The sequence below is a fragment of the Paralichthys olivaceus genome, chromosome 14 (genome assembly GCF_024713975.1).
Source record: "Paralichthys olivaceus isolate ysfri-2021 chromosome 14, ASM2471397v2, whole genome shotgun sequence".
Taxonomy (NCBI): domain Eukaryota; kingdom Metazoa; phylum Chordata; class Actinopteri; order Pleuronectiformes; family Paralichthyidae; genus Paralichthys; species Paralichthys olivaceus.
This window is the reverse complement of record NC_091106.1, coordinates 17,635,619-17,652,400: the sequence shown is the minus strand read 5'-3', so window position 1 is coordinate 17,652,400 and position 16,782 is coordinate 17,635,619. Positions and strand designations below refer to the sequence as shown.

Here is a 16,782-nt window from a genome sequence, read left to right as displayed (position 1 = left end):
TTTTTGAAATCTACTTTCCGTCTCTTGCTGTCTTCTCAGGTAGCGTCCTTGCCTGCATCACCAGAAGAGGAAGGGGTGATTACATTTGTTCACAGCGAAGGCGTGGACGCTGCTGCTGAAGACAGTAATGAGGGCAGTGTTTATTTCGTGCTGGAGGAGAGCAGTGGATACATGGAGCCATCTTGCCGCTTCTTTGCCGTTGCACACACAATCATTTCCTTCTGTTGCATTATCGGTTATTATTGCCTCAAGGTATGTCCGCTTAAGGGAAGACCTTTTCCTATTTGTAATTTATGTCCATCATATTAATTAATATGGACTTATATCATGTTGATTTATTTTAATAGGCTTGAACCCACGTAGCTCGTCCACATTTTTTTTGTATAATTAAAGAGACTAGATTAATCCCTGGATTTTGAATGGCAGGTTCCATTGGTGATCTTCAAACGTGAGAAGGAAGTGGCACGAAAGCTGGAGTTTGATGGACTGTATGTGACAGAGCAGCCCCCCGAGGAGGACATCAAAGGGCAGTGGGACCGACTGGTCATTAACACGCCGTATGTTCATAGTCACATGATCGACTGCACAAATGTTTTTATATCTTAAAGTTGCTGACACCTTTTTATCATAATGTTATACAGTGAATGAATGACTCACATTGATGTTGCAGCTTTCAATACAATTTTTATTTGTTTTCATCACTAATGTTTTTGATACTATTTTTCCTGTATTTTCAGATCATTTCCAAGTAATTACTGGGATAAATTTGTAAAAAGAAAGGTAAGTGTACACAGCAACAATATACATACATACAATCCTGAATGTGCCTAAGCATGTACTGTATCAAATTGTGTGCGTATTTCACCCGCTGACACTACATTAAGAAGCTAACTGATATTTAATGAAGCATTTAATGGCCAGGGTAATTATTCCCCCATCAGTCGACAAAATGATTTTATTGTCTCCAGAGACAGTGCAACATTTTGAGCTTTCTCGTTCAGATTGTCTCTGGTGTTATGAAGGCAGATTAAATGAGTCTTTGTTTTTTAGATACCTCTCCATCTTTTATTTTGTAAGAGCATTTTAATTGACTTGGCAGATTTTCAACTTAATTTTATTAAAAGTGTAGGAGAAGTAAATCAAGCAGTCAACACGTCGTCCTTTTTTACAAATATGGCAGAATATATAGCAGAATCTCCCGGCTTTTGATTTATATTGTTTAAAAAAAAAAGCACTTTTATTACATTCTGTTGCATATTTTTCCAGACTTGACTTACTTGATGTGAACAAGAAAAAATTCTGTTAATTTTTGAAATGATTTATTAGATTTCTAGAAATATAACCTATTATGGTGCTCACAGCCTTGAGAGGGTATCATTTGAAGCCTCGATTTAACTGCTCGGGCATGTCTTTACATTTTTGATAAATATGGAAAAAACGCTTGGCCTAAATTGGGATCAACTAGGACAAGGAAGCCACTACATCCCAGAGTGTCTCCACTTCATCCCACAATCCAAAAATGAACGCTGCCATCTTGTGCACTTGGGGCAAGAGTCTGATCGGGGAATGAATTAACACCTAAAGAAACAATAGTGTGTTAAGAGTTTCTAAAAGTGAAGACACCATCTTTGAGAACTTTTTATTTGATGCATATTTTGACTTCTACTAACATGGAGGAGGTGGGATTTATGACCTAATACTGCAACCAGCCACCAGGGGATGATTGATGCACATTGGCCCCACTTTTCGGGGGCTGACAAATCGTCCATCTATATATAAAAGCAGCCACATTAGAAGAAAGTCCCACATTGTCCTAACAAAGAAATATGTTGACTTTGTTCATTGACAGTGAGCCAAGTTGGCACATTTCTGACTTCACCTCCATGGAGTTAGAGATTTTTTGGAGCCAGCATCTAGCACCCAACAGTGACTCTGCATTTTAATACATGTCCGCTTCTTCTTTTTTGCCCCAGGGGGGGGACTAGTCCCACATAAAGTACATCTAGTGCTGCCACATTGCATTTAATACTCGGTATTGCATCATTTTAAGAGCCTGCACTAAAATAAATGGTATAATGCCTTCAAGTGTTTCTGCTAATCCAATTTTGAGTTTGGAGGCTGTGGATATTACTTCCCATATGCTGAAGTGCTTATGTTTGTAATTACAAAATGGGCTCTGCAATAAAATTAGACTTTGGTTGGCTCTTGTTTTATATTAATAAATCAAATGACATGAAGTCTCTTACAGCACAATACAGAGAAACTCTGCATCTGTCTGTATGATTTAATTAAATAAACATATACCAGCCATGGTTCAGTTTACATATATACACACATAAATCAATACTAATTATTTATTTACTGCATCATCTGTATTAACTGTATGTGTTCATATCAGTCCTTTACACAATCTGCATGCAACTATGGGGCCACAACCACTATAGCCTTTAGAAATCATGCAGCACAATCCTCCAGAGCTAAGATGTAAAGTCACTAGTGACACAGATTCAGCTCATCATTCTTTATTCAGATGAAAAGACACAGAAGAGGCTGTTGTTTCAGGCACCGTAAAAACTCATCTTCTTGTCCTGTCAGGTGATGGACAAGTATGGTGAGTTTTACGGCCACGAGAAGATCAGCAAACTCCTTGGCCTGGACCAAGCAGCCTTAGACTTCAGCTCTGAGAGAAAAGAGAGGAAGTGGCTCAAGAGAGATACTGCCTGGGGGGCTGTGTGAGTAAACTCCTCGCACTTCTGCATTCTTGACGGGATCCACATGAAAAAGCAGTTATCTAGTCTGTCATTTGTTCCGTTTTTTTGTTCCCCTTGTTTATGTTTTTCATAGACTGAGGTTCACTGCATCGAAGAAGAGATCTTCAAATAATTGTTCAAGCAATTGGGTTATGAATAAGAAATGATCCTCGACTTAGACAGCAAATACAGATGGCAGTTGAGTTTTTGGCGGCTCATAAAGCAGCTTGCAGTGATGATAGCCATGTGGCGTCCTTATCTGGAGGATAGCCCCAAGTGTGTTTACATATAGGCAACCTGATATTGATATCAAAAGAAAAATGTGAAATAAGGAAATCGATCCATTCAGCACTCTCTAATGCATTTTTACTGTAGAGGTGAATGTGACTCCTTAGGATGAACATTAACACCATGGGCTTGTTTACTTATGTCCAGCTCTATTTAGTAACACCTTGATTTCAGATGATTGATTTTTAATGGCCTTTGCTATTATTAATAGCCATTGCAGTGAGATTACCTTTCTGAAGATGTGTGTGTTACCTAAGAGCTGTGACCAGACAGATGGTCCTGGAACATTATGTTGTACTTGAGTAGGAACAGGGTATGCTGAAGCCACATAACAGGTGGACTATTATAGAAAAGACACTATAGTGTCAGGGCACTGATTTAAGCCATGGACATTTTGACCTAATGCTTCTAACCATCATGTCACTGATGATTCTACTTATTTCAGATTTGACTCCTTTGACATGAAGTACCAGTTCTGGAAACTAGGAGTTATGTTCACCGATCATGTAAGTTCACTTGTGTCAAATATTGTCAAGCTTTTGTGTCTTTTGTTTTTGTCTACGCTCTCGTTTCTACAAAAACAATGAGAAAGCTTTCACATCCTGCAGTTGATGTTAAAAGATAATGTAACATGCACATGTTTTATGGCTTATTTCAAATTACTTTAATTCTGTGTTCCTCTGAGCTAATACCATGCTGTCTGATACAATGACACATGCTGCCGGAGTGACGGTGTTAATATCCTGTGATTCTGCCTTATCTTAAATACACATATGTCTCTCTTTCAGTCCTGGTAATCTAAATTGCCTGTTTTAATGTGTTTAAGTGTGTGTGTGTGTTTGTGTGCGTGCTCACAGTCCTTCTTGTACTTGGCTTGGTACATGGCTATGTCGGTCCTGGGTCATTATAACAACTTCTTCTTTGCCGCCCACCTTTTGGACATCGCCATGGGCTTTAAGACGCTTCGTACCATCCTTTCCTCCGTCACACACAATGGCAAACAGGTGCGCCTGTGTGTGTGTGTGTGTGTGTGTGGGGTGGGCAGTCTGTCTTTTATTCTCTTTCCATCTGTCTGTGTGTTCGTTATTTAAGACCATCTGCCTCTGTTTGTCCTGTCTGTAATCTTGTGTGTGTTTGTGTGTGTCAGTTGGTCCTGACTGTCGGCCTGTTGGCGGTCGTGGTGTATCTCTACACCGTTGTGGCCTTTAACTTCTTCAGGAAATTTTACGACAAGAGTGACGACAAGAATGCCCAGGACATGAAGTGCAATGACATGCTCACTGTGAGTTCAAATGCATGTCTTCTGTCTCTCCACATATATCTCCCCACTTCTCTTCCCCTCTCTGTTCATCTTCCTCACACAAACACACACCTCATTTTTTACCTGCAAGGATTGAGAGTGATAGAGCAGGAGTCCGACAGTGATCCCAGTGAGAACAGCCTCTTGTCTTAGTCCTACCGCTGTTTCTCCATAAAATGATAGACACATGGATAGAACGCAGCCCCTCAATACTCAGCTCTTTGTTTGTCCATTCACAACATTAACACCCCTTCACCTGCCCTATTCTTATGTGGACTGTCACTCATGTAAGCTTGCAAAATGTGAAAGCATTTGAATAAAAACCCTACTATTAAAGAGGCAGTGGATATAACATCAAATCCCCAGTCGCACTTTTAGAAGCACTTTAGCGACAGTAATTTTCAGTTCCTTTACCGCCATCACGACAACTCTTTTCAGACGAGTGGATTGTGACACGATTAAAAATTAATCCATCAGAAAACATCTCACTCTCTGCTGTTTCATCTGCTTTTGAACTTTTGCAAAAGAAGTGCAACGTTCAAACTGTGAATGTTCTTTGAAAGTGTTGCAGTTGGTTTTGATTCTGCCTTTGTTCAAGTTTGTTTGATCATCCTTGACACTTGAAAGCACAGTTCAGTCTAGACAACCTGGTAACCCTTCCAGACCCAAAAAAGCGGTCAACTAGAAGACGGGTTTAAAAATGTGTTAGATAAATTCTCATCTTCCTTTACAACTTTAATTAAATTCAGTTAAATTCAAAACAATTTTTTTCTTCCAGTGTTACATGTTTCACATGTATGTGGGGGTGCGTGCGGGTGGAGGCATCGGTGACGAGATTGAGGACCCTGCCGGAGATGTGTTTGAGGTAGAGCGCATCATCTTTGACATCACGTTTTTCTTCTTCGTCATCATCATCCTCCTGGCCATCATCCAAGGTGCGTCACACACGCATGTGTTTGTTTCACAAGGACAGCCCATCTTAAAAAACATTCATCAAGACGCATCGACACGTTTTTAATCTCAATTTTGACTGGAATACGCTTGATACATTTTGAATGTGAAAAAATAAAGTGTCTGTTCGTTTCATCCGGTTTCTCTGATTCCTCTCGTTCACACACTAGCGCTGCCGTGCACACACGCACACACACACTCGCATAGCTGAGCTCAAACAGATTCAGATGGATACAATTGTGTCCCTTTTCTCAGGCTTGATAATTGATGCCTTTGGGGAGCTTCGTGACCAACAGGAACAGGTGAAGGAGGATATGGAGGTAAGGTTTAACAAAATTTATCTTACACACACAAACTCTCTGGTGCAATGCTACAGTGCTGATTCAGACAAAACGACAGGTGGAACCGATGTTTAATCTTTTCATTGTGAGAATGCACACAGCAGTCGATCCAGTTGAGACATGGTACTACACACTTAACTATTTCTTAGTGGCGATTCCACAGACTTGGGAACTCACAGAAACATTTGCGATCAAATGTGACAAGAATAAAAATGATCTTGGAAGCAGACTATCGGCGTTGTCAGGTGGTTGCGCTTCTTTGTTTAATGATTTGCACTGAGTGTTTCCACCTGGCAAGAGAGACAAAAGTCTTAATTACGCTGTAAACACTTTGAGTTCCAAACACAATAACATCCGGTTGGTTCCTCATCAGCTCACTGTCACTGGCTATTACAGGTTTCTGCTCATTTGCCCAATCACTGTTCATTATCATAAATCTTATCAGACATTATAAAAAACATAAATATCAAACAATGCAGAGGCCCACATTCAGTTGGTGACATTATCTGTCACCCCTCAAACCACAGGATCCTTTGGTCAGAGATTCCGTTCAGGTCAGCCTCAACCCAGGAACACCCCTGCGACCGCCTGGGGGCTGAATCAGACCCAAAATCAGCTGCATTATCCTCAAGTGTGAGGCTCCCTGAAGTTTAAGATCAGTTACAATTTACGTGTGTCTGTGTTTGAGCTGTTGTGCAAGCTCTCGTCAGAAGAAACAATCTTACCAATGTCCTTAATTACAGAGTACCATTAATTACTTCTTCTGGATAATTAGTGGGTAATGGTTGCATGAAGTTCAATCTGAGAAAAACAAATCTCTCGTACCTAATAATAATTTTACAGTATAATTAGCATAAATAAAATATATATTTAGGATATACATTATATATTTATTTCCAGAGTTCAGTTGTTATTTGCTCTCTTGTGTTTGCATACTGAAAGTGTTAGTGCTGTTAGAAAATGTTAATTTGGAACTTATTAAGTGGAGCCTCGACACAGTAGAATGCAAATGAAGCTGCATTTTACTCTTAATTACAATTCCACAAATTGCATTGCTCAGAGGTGGTGAAGCAGAGTTAAACGGAACGTTGCTTGTTTTGTTGCAGCCTGCAGACTTTATTGATCAGGGAGCTACAGTGCATATACCTGCGGGTGGTATAAAGGCTACAACAGGCGTGAACAGAACACTGTGAAGTGTGTCTCTGCTGGCAGGAGGTTAAAAGAGACTCGTGTGGTCAGATAGACGAACGATCGACAACAGGGCCTAGTAGAAATAGACAGACATGGCCAAAGAGAGGCGCACAGGTAATCAAAGGCTGAGTCACTGAGGAAACAAGGCAGCACTGATGATGTGAAAGTGTGGTTAGCTGCCTTCTCAATACAAAAGGTTCACATGTGACGTCACTGAATGCGTAGTCGCCCACACAATCTATAAATACCAGTACCAATTTAACTGCACACCTATTGCTGATTGATTAGATCATTCATTAATGCGCCGGGTGTTGCCTGGCTGCTTCACCTGTTCTATGAATCAAAAATAGATTCATGTCGGGGATCTTAAACTTAACCACGTACTGAATCAGTATAATACGTGACAATGTCCCACATTTCAGTTTTACATGGCATCGCTTCTTAATATAATTATTGTTTACTTAAAATTTACAGTTGTTTCCCTTTATTTATTTTCGGTTACCTTATTACATTACTTTACTGAAATAAACATATTAAAACTTAATACTTAGATGTTAATTCTAATGTTCACGTTCTACTGACCGGTGTTGTGATCTTCAGTAAGCCTGTCAGATTCAGTTGATTTCCACTGCACACTCTTTTCCTCTCCCTTCTCCTCGCGCATCGATATTTTCCACACCTGCAGTACGGGTAGTAAAGGCTTTCACTTCATTCCACACAAAGCAGTAGAACAAAAGACAATTACAGGAAACTGTTAATGCAAACCCTGGATAAAATATATAATTTGGAAAAAAACGTATCATATGTACATCACTGCCTGGAGGGGCTGTTTGCGCTGTGTGCTTTGGCTTCCTCTTACAGTACAAAGACAAATTAGTCTGGAGACTCTTAATTGTCTGTATGTGTGAATGGTTGTTTAGGGTTTACATGTGTGAAGTTATGATTTGCTTTATGACATTTTAAGCTGTTTAATTACAGTGTGAGACTGAGACACAGCTACATTTTGCTCCCATGAGAGAGAACTGTTACTTTGACAACGTTGCCGTCTGAAAAGCTGGCAGCGAGTAATCCTGGAAGTATTCAGTCTTTTGCCTTTCGTGGGCGTCTTTTGAATGTGTTCTTAAGAAGGAGCTCATTTAAAGGCATCATTTTCTTGTGCAAGCAGACTAATACAATGATTGAGTCAGAGGGCATGAGAATAAAAGGACACTGCTCTTGAGGGTTTGATTTTATAATGTTGTTTTTTTTAACATATACTCAAGAGAACATATTGTTTGTCTGAACCTGTTTAATGCATAATTACTTGTCTCATATCTCTCTTCCTGCAGACCAAATGTTTTATATGTGGAATAGGAAGTGAATACTTTGATACAGTCCCTCATGGCTTTGAGACTCACACTCTGCAGGAGCACAACTTGGCCAACTATCTGTGAGTTAACTCATGCTCACTACTTTGATGCCTTGTGTTGCCGTCGTCTGAGCCTAATCATTTTGCAAATGCTGAACCCTACAGCTTGATGCCTTGTTACTACAATAAAAACAAGCATTTATGTCACATTTCATAGATATGGGGAAGTGTAAATATCCTGCATTCACCACTGTCACGAAAACTAACAAAAAGGAGAACATTAAAAACCACTATTACACTTCTATCTCTGCTTCTGGTGGCTCTAATTCACCCACTTGACTGTTTAACACAACGTCCCTTAAAAACATTATTGCCAAACTTTGATACAGTATGTGTTATTCTGTTTTTCTTACGACCTGTTGTCTTATCTTCCCAGTGGCACCTCAGCACTTTATTTATAGTTTAGATTCACACCACTATAGTTTAGATTCACACCACTGTCTTGTTGTTTTGTAATTGTTTTAGTTTTTTTACTAATACGTACATCAGTTAAAACATTCTCACTCTGAGGTTTGTGATGACAATCAGATAAAAAGCTCAGGATCGAAGACTGTCGTCTGAGCAAGTCATCCAGAATATTGATCTCTTGGCTTTAACATGTCAAGGAGCTCCACCACAAGACTAGAGTGCAGCTCGGGTTCTATCTGAACCCATTTGAGCCTGAGAGAAAACTATCCAGACCTGGCATCCATCCTCTTTTTCTGTGTCTGAACCTGACCTGAGCCCAATCATAGGCACATGCAGTGTACAAATACCAAATAGGTAGCACAGCCAACTTCACTGAGCCCAAATATAATTTAAAACATTTTGTCCAATTCCAGCCCGACCCCTCAGGACCTGTTGTGACCAAACAGGCTCACAAATACAGTGAATAGTAGATCACATGTGGCAGACTAACAAACAGTGATGCCAACCATCTCCAGTGATTCCTCTAAACCTTCAGCTCTTTCTCTGACCTTCTTTTTGACAATACTCATTGACCTCATTGACAATCCGTGCTGAGCCTTAGCCAGACGCCTCCTCTCAGAGAGAAGCCCCAGATCTTTTCTCACAGTGACAGACATTTATTTGGAAGACGTTGTCATCCTTGGCACACAAAAGTTGTTGCCACATCAATAATTGCCATTGACAATAAGCTTATCAAGCATCAATAGTATGGATCCCACTAGACTGATGGACTCTCACGCTCATTTATATGCAAGTATGGTGACGCTTCATGAGACATTTAAGTTTACCTGACGTAGGTCTACAACTGGAACATGATTCATAATGGCATGAAATGAGTGATCAACAGTATCCCCCCCTTACATCAATCATCAAGGGGTTTAATCATTAAAGTACATTTGAACCTGATTTGCATGTCAGTCGCAATGCAGCTTTTATCTCTAATTGTATTTGATTTGAAAAACCTAACAACTGCTTCCATAATCACCACAACCCCAGGATTTGTGCACAGGTTCTTAATTAAATAACTTCTTACCTGAGCGTTTATCTCTCTTTATATTTAATCCAAGTATTTGTGGAAGTTAAGCTGCTACATGAATTTGTCCTCTCGGTTTTTACAGATTTTTTCTGATGTACCTCATTAACAAGGATGAAACCGAACACACGGGGCAGGTATAATAATTCTGTTTTACTGCATGATCCAGTCAAAGTGAGAACAGGTTGTGCAGCTATTCTACTGTAATTGCCAAATCTCACTTTTCCTAAATATATCCCTCCACAATGGCCCCTTCATGTCACAGTGACCTATTAATTCCCGCATTTGCTATGGAATTGACAAAGCTGTAGCATAACCTTTTCAGCGGAGGCAGAGTCTGCATTCACTTTGTCCTTCTAAAGCCGTATCAGTCCCGGCACACACATTTTATGATAATATACATGCCAGGGAGGCCTCTCATACTTTCTTTCTACTCCTGCTATAAATTTAAATAGGGTGCTTCAGATTTCAAGTGGGCGAATGTTTTAATTCACTTCTCCTCTTGTCTTTTCACTATAAAATATTTTACTTGACTTGTTGCTGCGAGCAAAGAGCGACGCTTTAAATCAGCGAAAACATTTTCACCCTCGCTGTGGAAAACTGCATCTTTTTCTCCTGTGTCTCGCACTTATTATACGTAAATCTGTGAAAGTTTATCACAATAGATGAGGACTTGTTTCTAAATGCTGCACAGTGTCATATTAAGAAGAATAAATCCATTCTTAGTCATTTGGATTTATCTTTGTGACACAGCATGCAGCTCACTGTGCTGCTGCACAATTTACAAAGTGAGGAAATATTAAATTCTTGGTGCAGTTTTTAAATTAGTTGGGTCCTGGGACTCATCTACATCCACATGTACCGCATTTAATCTTTCAGCACGGTATTTTACTAAGGTGTGGATTAATGAGAGGGCTGCTTGGTGGAATCCAGAAAATGTGTCTCCCTTCGGTGCCAGATGAACCTTAGATGAACTCCAAATTCTGTATCCTCTGTGGACGCTGTTTAGATTGTTATTTTACTTATCCAAAAGAATAGATGAGTTAAAGACATGTTACCGCTCTGTTGACTTTGCCAGGAATCCTATGTGTGGAAAATGTACCAGGAGCGATGCTGGGAATTCTTTCCTGTGGGAGACTGTTTCCGTAAGCAATACGAGGATCAACTGGGATGACAGGAAACATGAGATCAAAAGCCTCCCTCGATAATTTCCTCACACTGAGGACATCTTAATTGATGCCCTTTGACTCATTTAAGTACCTGGAATTTATGTTTGCACTGAATTGATGTTGAACTTTGGAGTGAATATACATACTTGATATTTATGCACAAGATTTTCTTTTATTAAATTATTTGGGTACTGAAGGATGACGACCAGTTGTTTATGATTCGATACAGATTTAATGTGCTGTTTGTTTTGGAGGCAGGATGTTACTCTTGTCATCCTCCTCCTCAGTCTGCAACTCAAATATTCAGAGTAATGGGACAGGATACTGTTTTACACATCATTATCTCAAAGCTGGCAATCCAAATTCAGCTCCATGGCACTTTGCTGGCTGGAGATGTGTCTCTGTTCATGTTTTGTGAATGAAGTGATTTGTCTTTCTAAACATGGCTTCCCATCCCCTTTTCCCTGTGTGACATCCAGATAAACGCTCTCCCTCTGGCATTTTACCCTCCTCTGCTCTGCTTCTTCAGGCTTCGCTGCTCTTCTGTTGTGCTCATCTCTCCAGGATCCTTCTCCTCCTCTTCCACCTCCTGTTCTTGGTTCTTTACTTTTTGTCTGATCTCTTTCCTCATCTGTAGCTCTTTTCCTTTCTCATTATTAGCTACTATGGAACATAACCACATGTCTCCCAGTGCTCAGGTGAAAGAGTTGTCATGGAAATGGATCACTGAGCTTAGTGGCACGACTCAGTGTCACAAAAAGTGGAGACAGTTTCCGGGGAATCCCTGGGTCTACCGTAACTTCACCAAAGGATTGTGGCAGGTTTAGTTAGACTGTTAGAGACTTGCACACAGCTTAGCAGCGGGATGGTTAGTGTGGGAGGGCCTCCGACAGATGACTGGCCTCATTATGCAAAGGTCGAACACAGAGCTTAGATAAGTCTGCTAATGGTTTGTATATTCATAAAGTTAGAACTTATTCAAATGTATAATTACAATGTGGCACATTTTATAAATATGATATGATTTATGTAATAATGTAGAATTTATATGATTTAAAAGTTCTGAAAGTCTTTTTCTCATTTAGTGAAGAGAATCTCCATGAACACATTTTGAACAGTTTCATATTAGAAATGTTTCTGCTGGGGATTTTGTCTGTGCTCTTCTCACTGGTTCAAAGTGATACAGGCTAAGTAGGAAAATGGTGATGTCACATGTCCTTGTACCGTGACCATGGCTTCTTCTCATGTCTCCAAGCCTGGATCAATGCTGATCGAACTTCACCCACACGGCGCCAACGAAGCAGATTAGCTGAGTTTTTGAGTCTTACACCCCTAATGAATAAATAACACTCAGGGATTGTTGCTTTAAACATCACATCATTCAGAAATGAATATCACATTGAAAGATACACAACTCAATATAAACCAGCAAAATCATCAACACTATTCTTATATGTTTACATTTTGAGCTCAACTTTAAGTTATTGTTGAAACTAATAGTGTGGAAAATACAATTTTCCTTACATAAATCTTACACACTTACCGACACTTTGAAGCCCACATTTTGCTGGAGATTAATGAGGATCATAGCTGCCAGCTCCTGAGCTGCCAAAGATGCAGACCATTGCTGGTCATGTGCCATATTGGCTCTGGTCCAGCACTTGAGGAATTAGTAGAAACCTCTAATTAAAAAAGCCCATTCCATCTGTCAATTTATCCCCTTCCAATGTTTAAAAATCAATCAGACCATCATAACATTATACCCACAAACATCTAAAACCACAGTTCTCTCACACCACACGTCTGCAGGAGAGACAGGGTAGTTGATTTACCAAGAATTTGAAGCAGGTCACCTAACTCCATCAAAACACCCAAGTTAAATATACTGACTGTTCATAGGATAAATGCCACATCCTCTGGATCAAAAGATGTTGTGGAGAAGATGGATGTTGGTTTGTCACCGCCAAGCTTCCCTCTAGTTTTCATGATCTTTTCCTTTGGTGGTTCAGTGATTCTGAGCCTGGAAAGTCTGGATATTGTTTCAGCTCTGGACCATAACTCATTGGGGGATTTTACACTGTCGTCTGCATATGAACAGTAACAGAACAATAGTACATGACACAGATCAGCTCTGGGCTGTTTAAGTAGTAATTTCACTTGCATCTGGGTTTCCTCTGGGTGAGCAGAGGATGAAACTTAGGTTGAACTGGCAATCTTCTAGTCTTTATACTTCTTCTACGATTCCTGCTGAACAGTGGTGCCACCTCATCGCTGTAGTTATTAAGTTTGTTGACGCGTCCCTTTGTGCCACCTTTCTCCAACAGCCAGGAATTCTGATATTAAACACACGTCCGTTCTTCTCTGATTTCTCTCACCTGTACAAGGGAAAGGCCATTTTCTTTCCACAAAGGTTGGTGCTTACTTTAAAGTGCCAAACTCAAACCAAAAATATGCTGGTGACATGTCCAGGTTATACGCCTGCACTTTTCCCAGTGTCCTGCTCCCGGCAACACTCAGAGGATAAGTGTTATGTATAATGGATAGATGGCTTCTTTTAGCTTCTGCACAAGCTTTCAGCATTTTATCAAAGCATATGCAGAACTTTTCAGCCGTGAACAATGAAAAAGCCCCTTTGTCGTTGTCAGACACATCCAACGCTGCATGATCAAGACAATATTTCACTGCCAGTGATGCATCCACTGAGCTGAGACTAAATACAGACAAATCATTAAAATTAACACTTCACACAATCCCTATTACAAGCATCTAATGAAACTAATGAACCAATAACAGTAATCCTGAAAAATATCAAGAATGTAAAATGAGAGATCAAGAAAACCTGGAGGAACGGTATTCAGAGCACCAGACGCCCACAGCAGACACTGCAAAGATACGTCTGAGACAGTCCAGCACAGATCCTAGGACAGTGTAGGAGCACCTGTGCCAAATGGGGATTAGGATTAGCCAAATCGTGATGGGACATACAACTGAAAGTGGTTGACACCAACAGAGCTGAGAAGCGATGGATGTGGAAATCTCTGCCAAAACTAATTCCTGGGATTCCAGGTACAGCGTCTCTGTCCAGAGAATTGGTGTCGTAGGATAAGCGAGGAACCTGATCCTCGAACTTAGGACCAGATCTCGAGGAAGACATACACACACACCCCTCCCCCGTGGGGATGAGAGGAAGACTTTATATATGAATCCAATCGTATTTCAACTGTAAATCTATAAGATGGATCTGTCATGCATCACCTCCAGGTCTGCATTATTCAGAGCCATTCTAATGTATGTAACAACAAGGAATCCAGGAATTATGCATTGGCAGATGGCTTTAGGTTGGCATACAACAGCTGGGTCTGCACAGAGGGCATTGTAAAAATGATTATGGATGTGAGGGCATGTGGCTGCATCATTCTGAATATTGCCTCACACTTGGCAGTTGTTTGTGACGACGATGCCTCTGCAGCATCGTGGAAATGTAATCTGAATTGTAAATCAATAAGTGATGACAAGAGGAAAGACAGTGGGGGGAGGAGTGCAGCTGTGAGTTTACTCAAACCTGAGGCCAAGTATCCTGAATTAAATATGAGCAGCGACTCCATATTGTTACGGCTTCTGATTTCAGTTCGGGAGCTTGTGTCTGCCTCAAGCTGTGATGGTTTTTACGCATAATAATACAATAATACTTTATTCATCGGTAAAAGTCCATTTATTTTAATACCTGTCATTGTTAAACACTTTGTGTTGGAGTTCTAGTAATGAGTATGCAATAAAAGATATATTTGATAAATATGAACAATGGAATTATTTTATGTCAGGTCGAAAGAACAAATACTGTTTGTGGGTTTATTGGCATTTGTCCTTTTATGATTTAACTTTATCGTTGGTTTATTTTTTATCCGTGCCATCCTTCTCAGACACTCTTTCCAAAGTCATTCCCATCTTTGTTCTTTCTCTCACTAACCAGTCAGGGAGTCACTTGCGGCTGTGTATTATATCAAAGCTTCTTCAGGATAAACACATGTTGAGTCATAGTTTCACAATGAGGCAAAATCTTCAGTTTAAAGTCGGAAAGTTGTTTTCAGGACGGATTTATAAACAGAAAATAAACCTCGTCTTTCTTCTGTTGCTTGTATTTGCAGAAGAACAAATCTTTTTAATGCACTGGCTGAGAAAATAACATTTCCTCCATCACATTTTTCTTCATGGCAGTCAGCAGTGTTCGCTTTATTCCCAGATCTGTCGCTCACAACATGCTGAGTCCTTCCCTTTTGGGTGATTAAATCCCAGCAGCCATTTGGAAATCATCAAGACACAAACTGAAAAATGCTGCACAGTGATGCATGTGTTCATCCAATGTGGTTTTACGTCTATTAATCTATCGGCTGCTGAACACTAACCTGTGGGGCTTTGTGACATCAGACATGAGTTTCTACAAACTATTGTATGGTTTGGATAGATTAACGTGAGAAATCCTTAAAACTGACTGGATGTCCTCATGTGAATTGGATTATTGTGTGTGTGTGTCTGTGTGTGTGTGTGTGTGTGTTTGTGCAGCTACTTTGTGAGGGACAGTTTTAAACTTTAACCTAGAGTGAGGACATTTTTGTCAAAATGAGGACATTTTGGTCGGTCCTCACTTTGTGACCCTCCTTTAATGGATTGCTTGGGGGTCAAGTTTGGTTTTAGGGTTAGGGTTAGAATTAGGTTTAGGTTAAGTTAAGGGTTATGGTTAGGGTAAGGCATTTAGTTTGGATGGTTAGGGGCTGTGGAATGCATTATGCCAATGAGTGTCCTCACTACGACAGCTGTACAAACGTGTGTGTGTGTGTGTGTGTGAATGTGGGGAGTGTGTCCATTGATTTAACCGTGGTGTCACTCGCCATAAAACAATTCACCCACGCTTTTAGCTTCATTAGTTTAATTGTCATGAGTAAATTAATGTGTTATCAATCCCATAAGGTTGTTGCCATAAAATCCTGATTGTACAGATTAAATAGCTGTGACAACCATTTGTATATGATAAATAGGATTCTCTTGCTACACATGACCTGCCACTCTCTTAATCTCTCCTCAGGACTTGGAACAGTGTTCATCTGCCATTTACTTGAAGTGTTAGTTCTTAAATTGTCCTGTTAAAGTAACTAGTGAAAAATAGACCTTGAAATCCTTTCATTCTAGATACTCTGTCAGTCAAAAATAAACTTTTAAGGGGAGGGGAGACAAAGAGCGCAGATCTGTCAAGGTCAGAAAAACAAGGAATAAGAGAAAATGATTTTACCAGAGGCCTGCGACTTTGAGATCAATGCTTGAATATAAAAATGACTTATTGAAATGAAATTCAAACCTGCAGTATATTTTGTGGCACATCTGACACACATGTCACTGTGTGCAGGGAGGTAAAGGACTGTTGCACTAATTGGCTGCATATTGAAATTTAAATCACATGATAATGGCGGCAAAAATGATCCACAATGACTTTTATCACAAGGAAGAAAATGATGATTCAAATTTATCTGAAACTCCTGAAACTGTATTGTGTGTTTTTGTCCAATAATACTACAGAAGGCTAATACTCACTATGCTGCGGTGTCACTCAGAAATATATAAATACTATTTTAGCGGCAATCCAATGCTTACTTGATTCAAACTACATTAGAAATATGTTTCTGCAGAATTTTTGTTACTAGTTTGTTCACTAAAATACCAAAACTATTTTAAATTTTGAGAAGAGATCCTCTTTCTCTTGTTATATATTCAGTGTCTGTCTTTACTCCATTAGATCTTTTTAAGATTTAACCTTAGACTATACCTGCATCTATTTCGGTGGAAGGCAGGGAAGCACATTGGACACGTCACACCCCGCTGAGCTAATACATAGACAACAGAAATTTATACCTA

General features: G+C 39.8%; 1 protein-coding gene across 4 annotated transcripts in view; it reads left to right on the top strand.

Annotated features, from left to right (window-relative positions):
- Window positions 1-14,671, top strand: part of ryr2b (ryanodine receptor 2b (cardiac)) — a 59,201-nt gene extending 44,530 nt beyond the window's left edge. For 2 of the 4 annotated variants that reach the window (XM_069538878.1, XM_069538875.1), the window contains 12 exons: window positions 40-252; window positions 427-557; window positions 738-780; window positions 2,596-2,732; window positions 3,484-3,544; window positions 3,896-4,042; window positions 4,186-4,320; window positions 5,117-5,273; window positions 5,545-5,609; window positions 8,150-8,250; window positions 9,795-9,846; window positions 10,788-14,671. In XM_069538878.1, coding sequence (XP_069394979.1) covers window positions 40-252; window positions 427-557; window positions 738-780; window positions 2,596-2,732; window positions 3,484-3,544; window positions 3,896-4,042; window positions 4,186-4,320; window positions 5,117-5,273; window positions 5,545-5,609; window positions 8,150-8,250; window positions 9,795-9,846; window positions 10,788-10,883 — 1,338 coding nt within the window. In that variant the 3' untranslated portion in view covers window positions 10,884-14,671. Of the gene's footprint in view, window positions 1-39; window positions 253-426; window positions 558-737; window positions 781-2,595; window positions 2,733-3,483; window positions 3,545-3,864; window positions 4,043-4,185; window positions 4,321-5,116; window positions 5,274-5,544; window positions 5,610-8,149; window positions 8,251-9,794; window positions 9,847-10,787 lie in introns of those variants that run through there. The other 2 variants (XM_069538876.1, XR_011246065.1) reach the window with 2 other exon arrangements.
- Window positions 14,672-16,782: the final 2,111 nt, after the last annotated feature.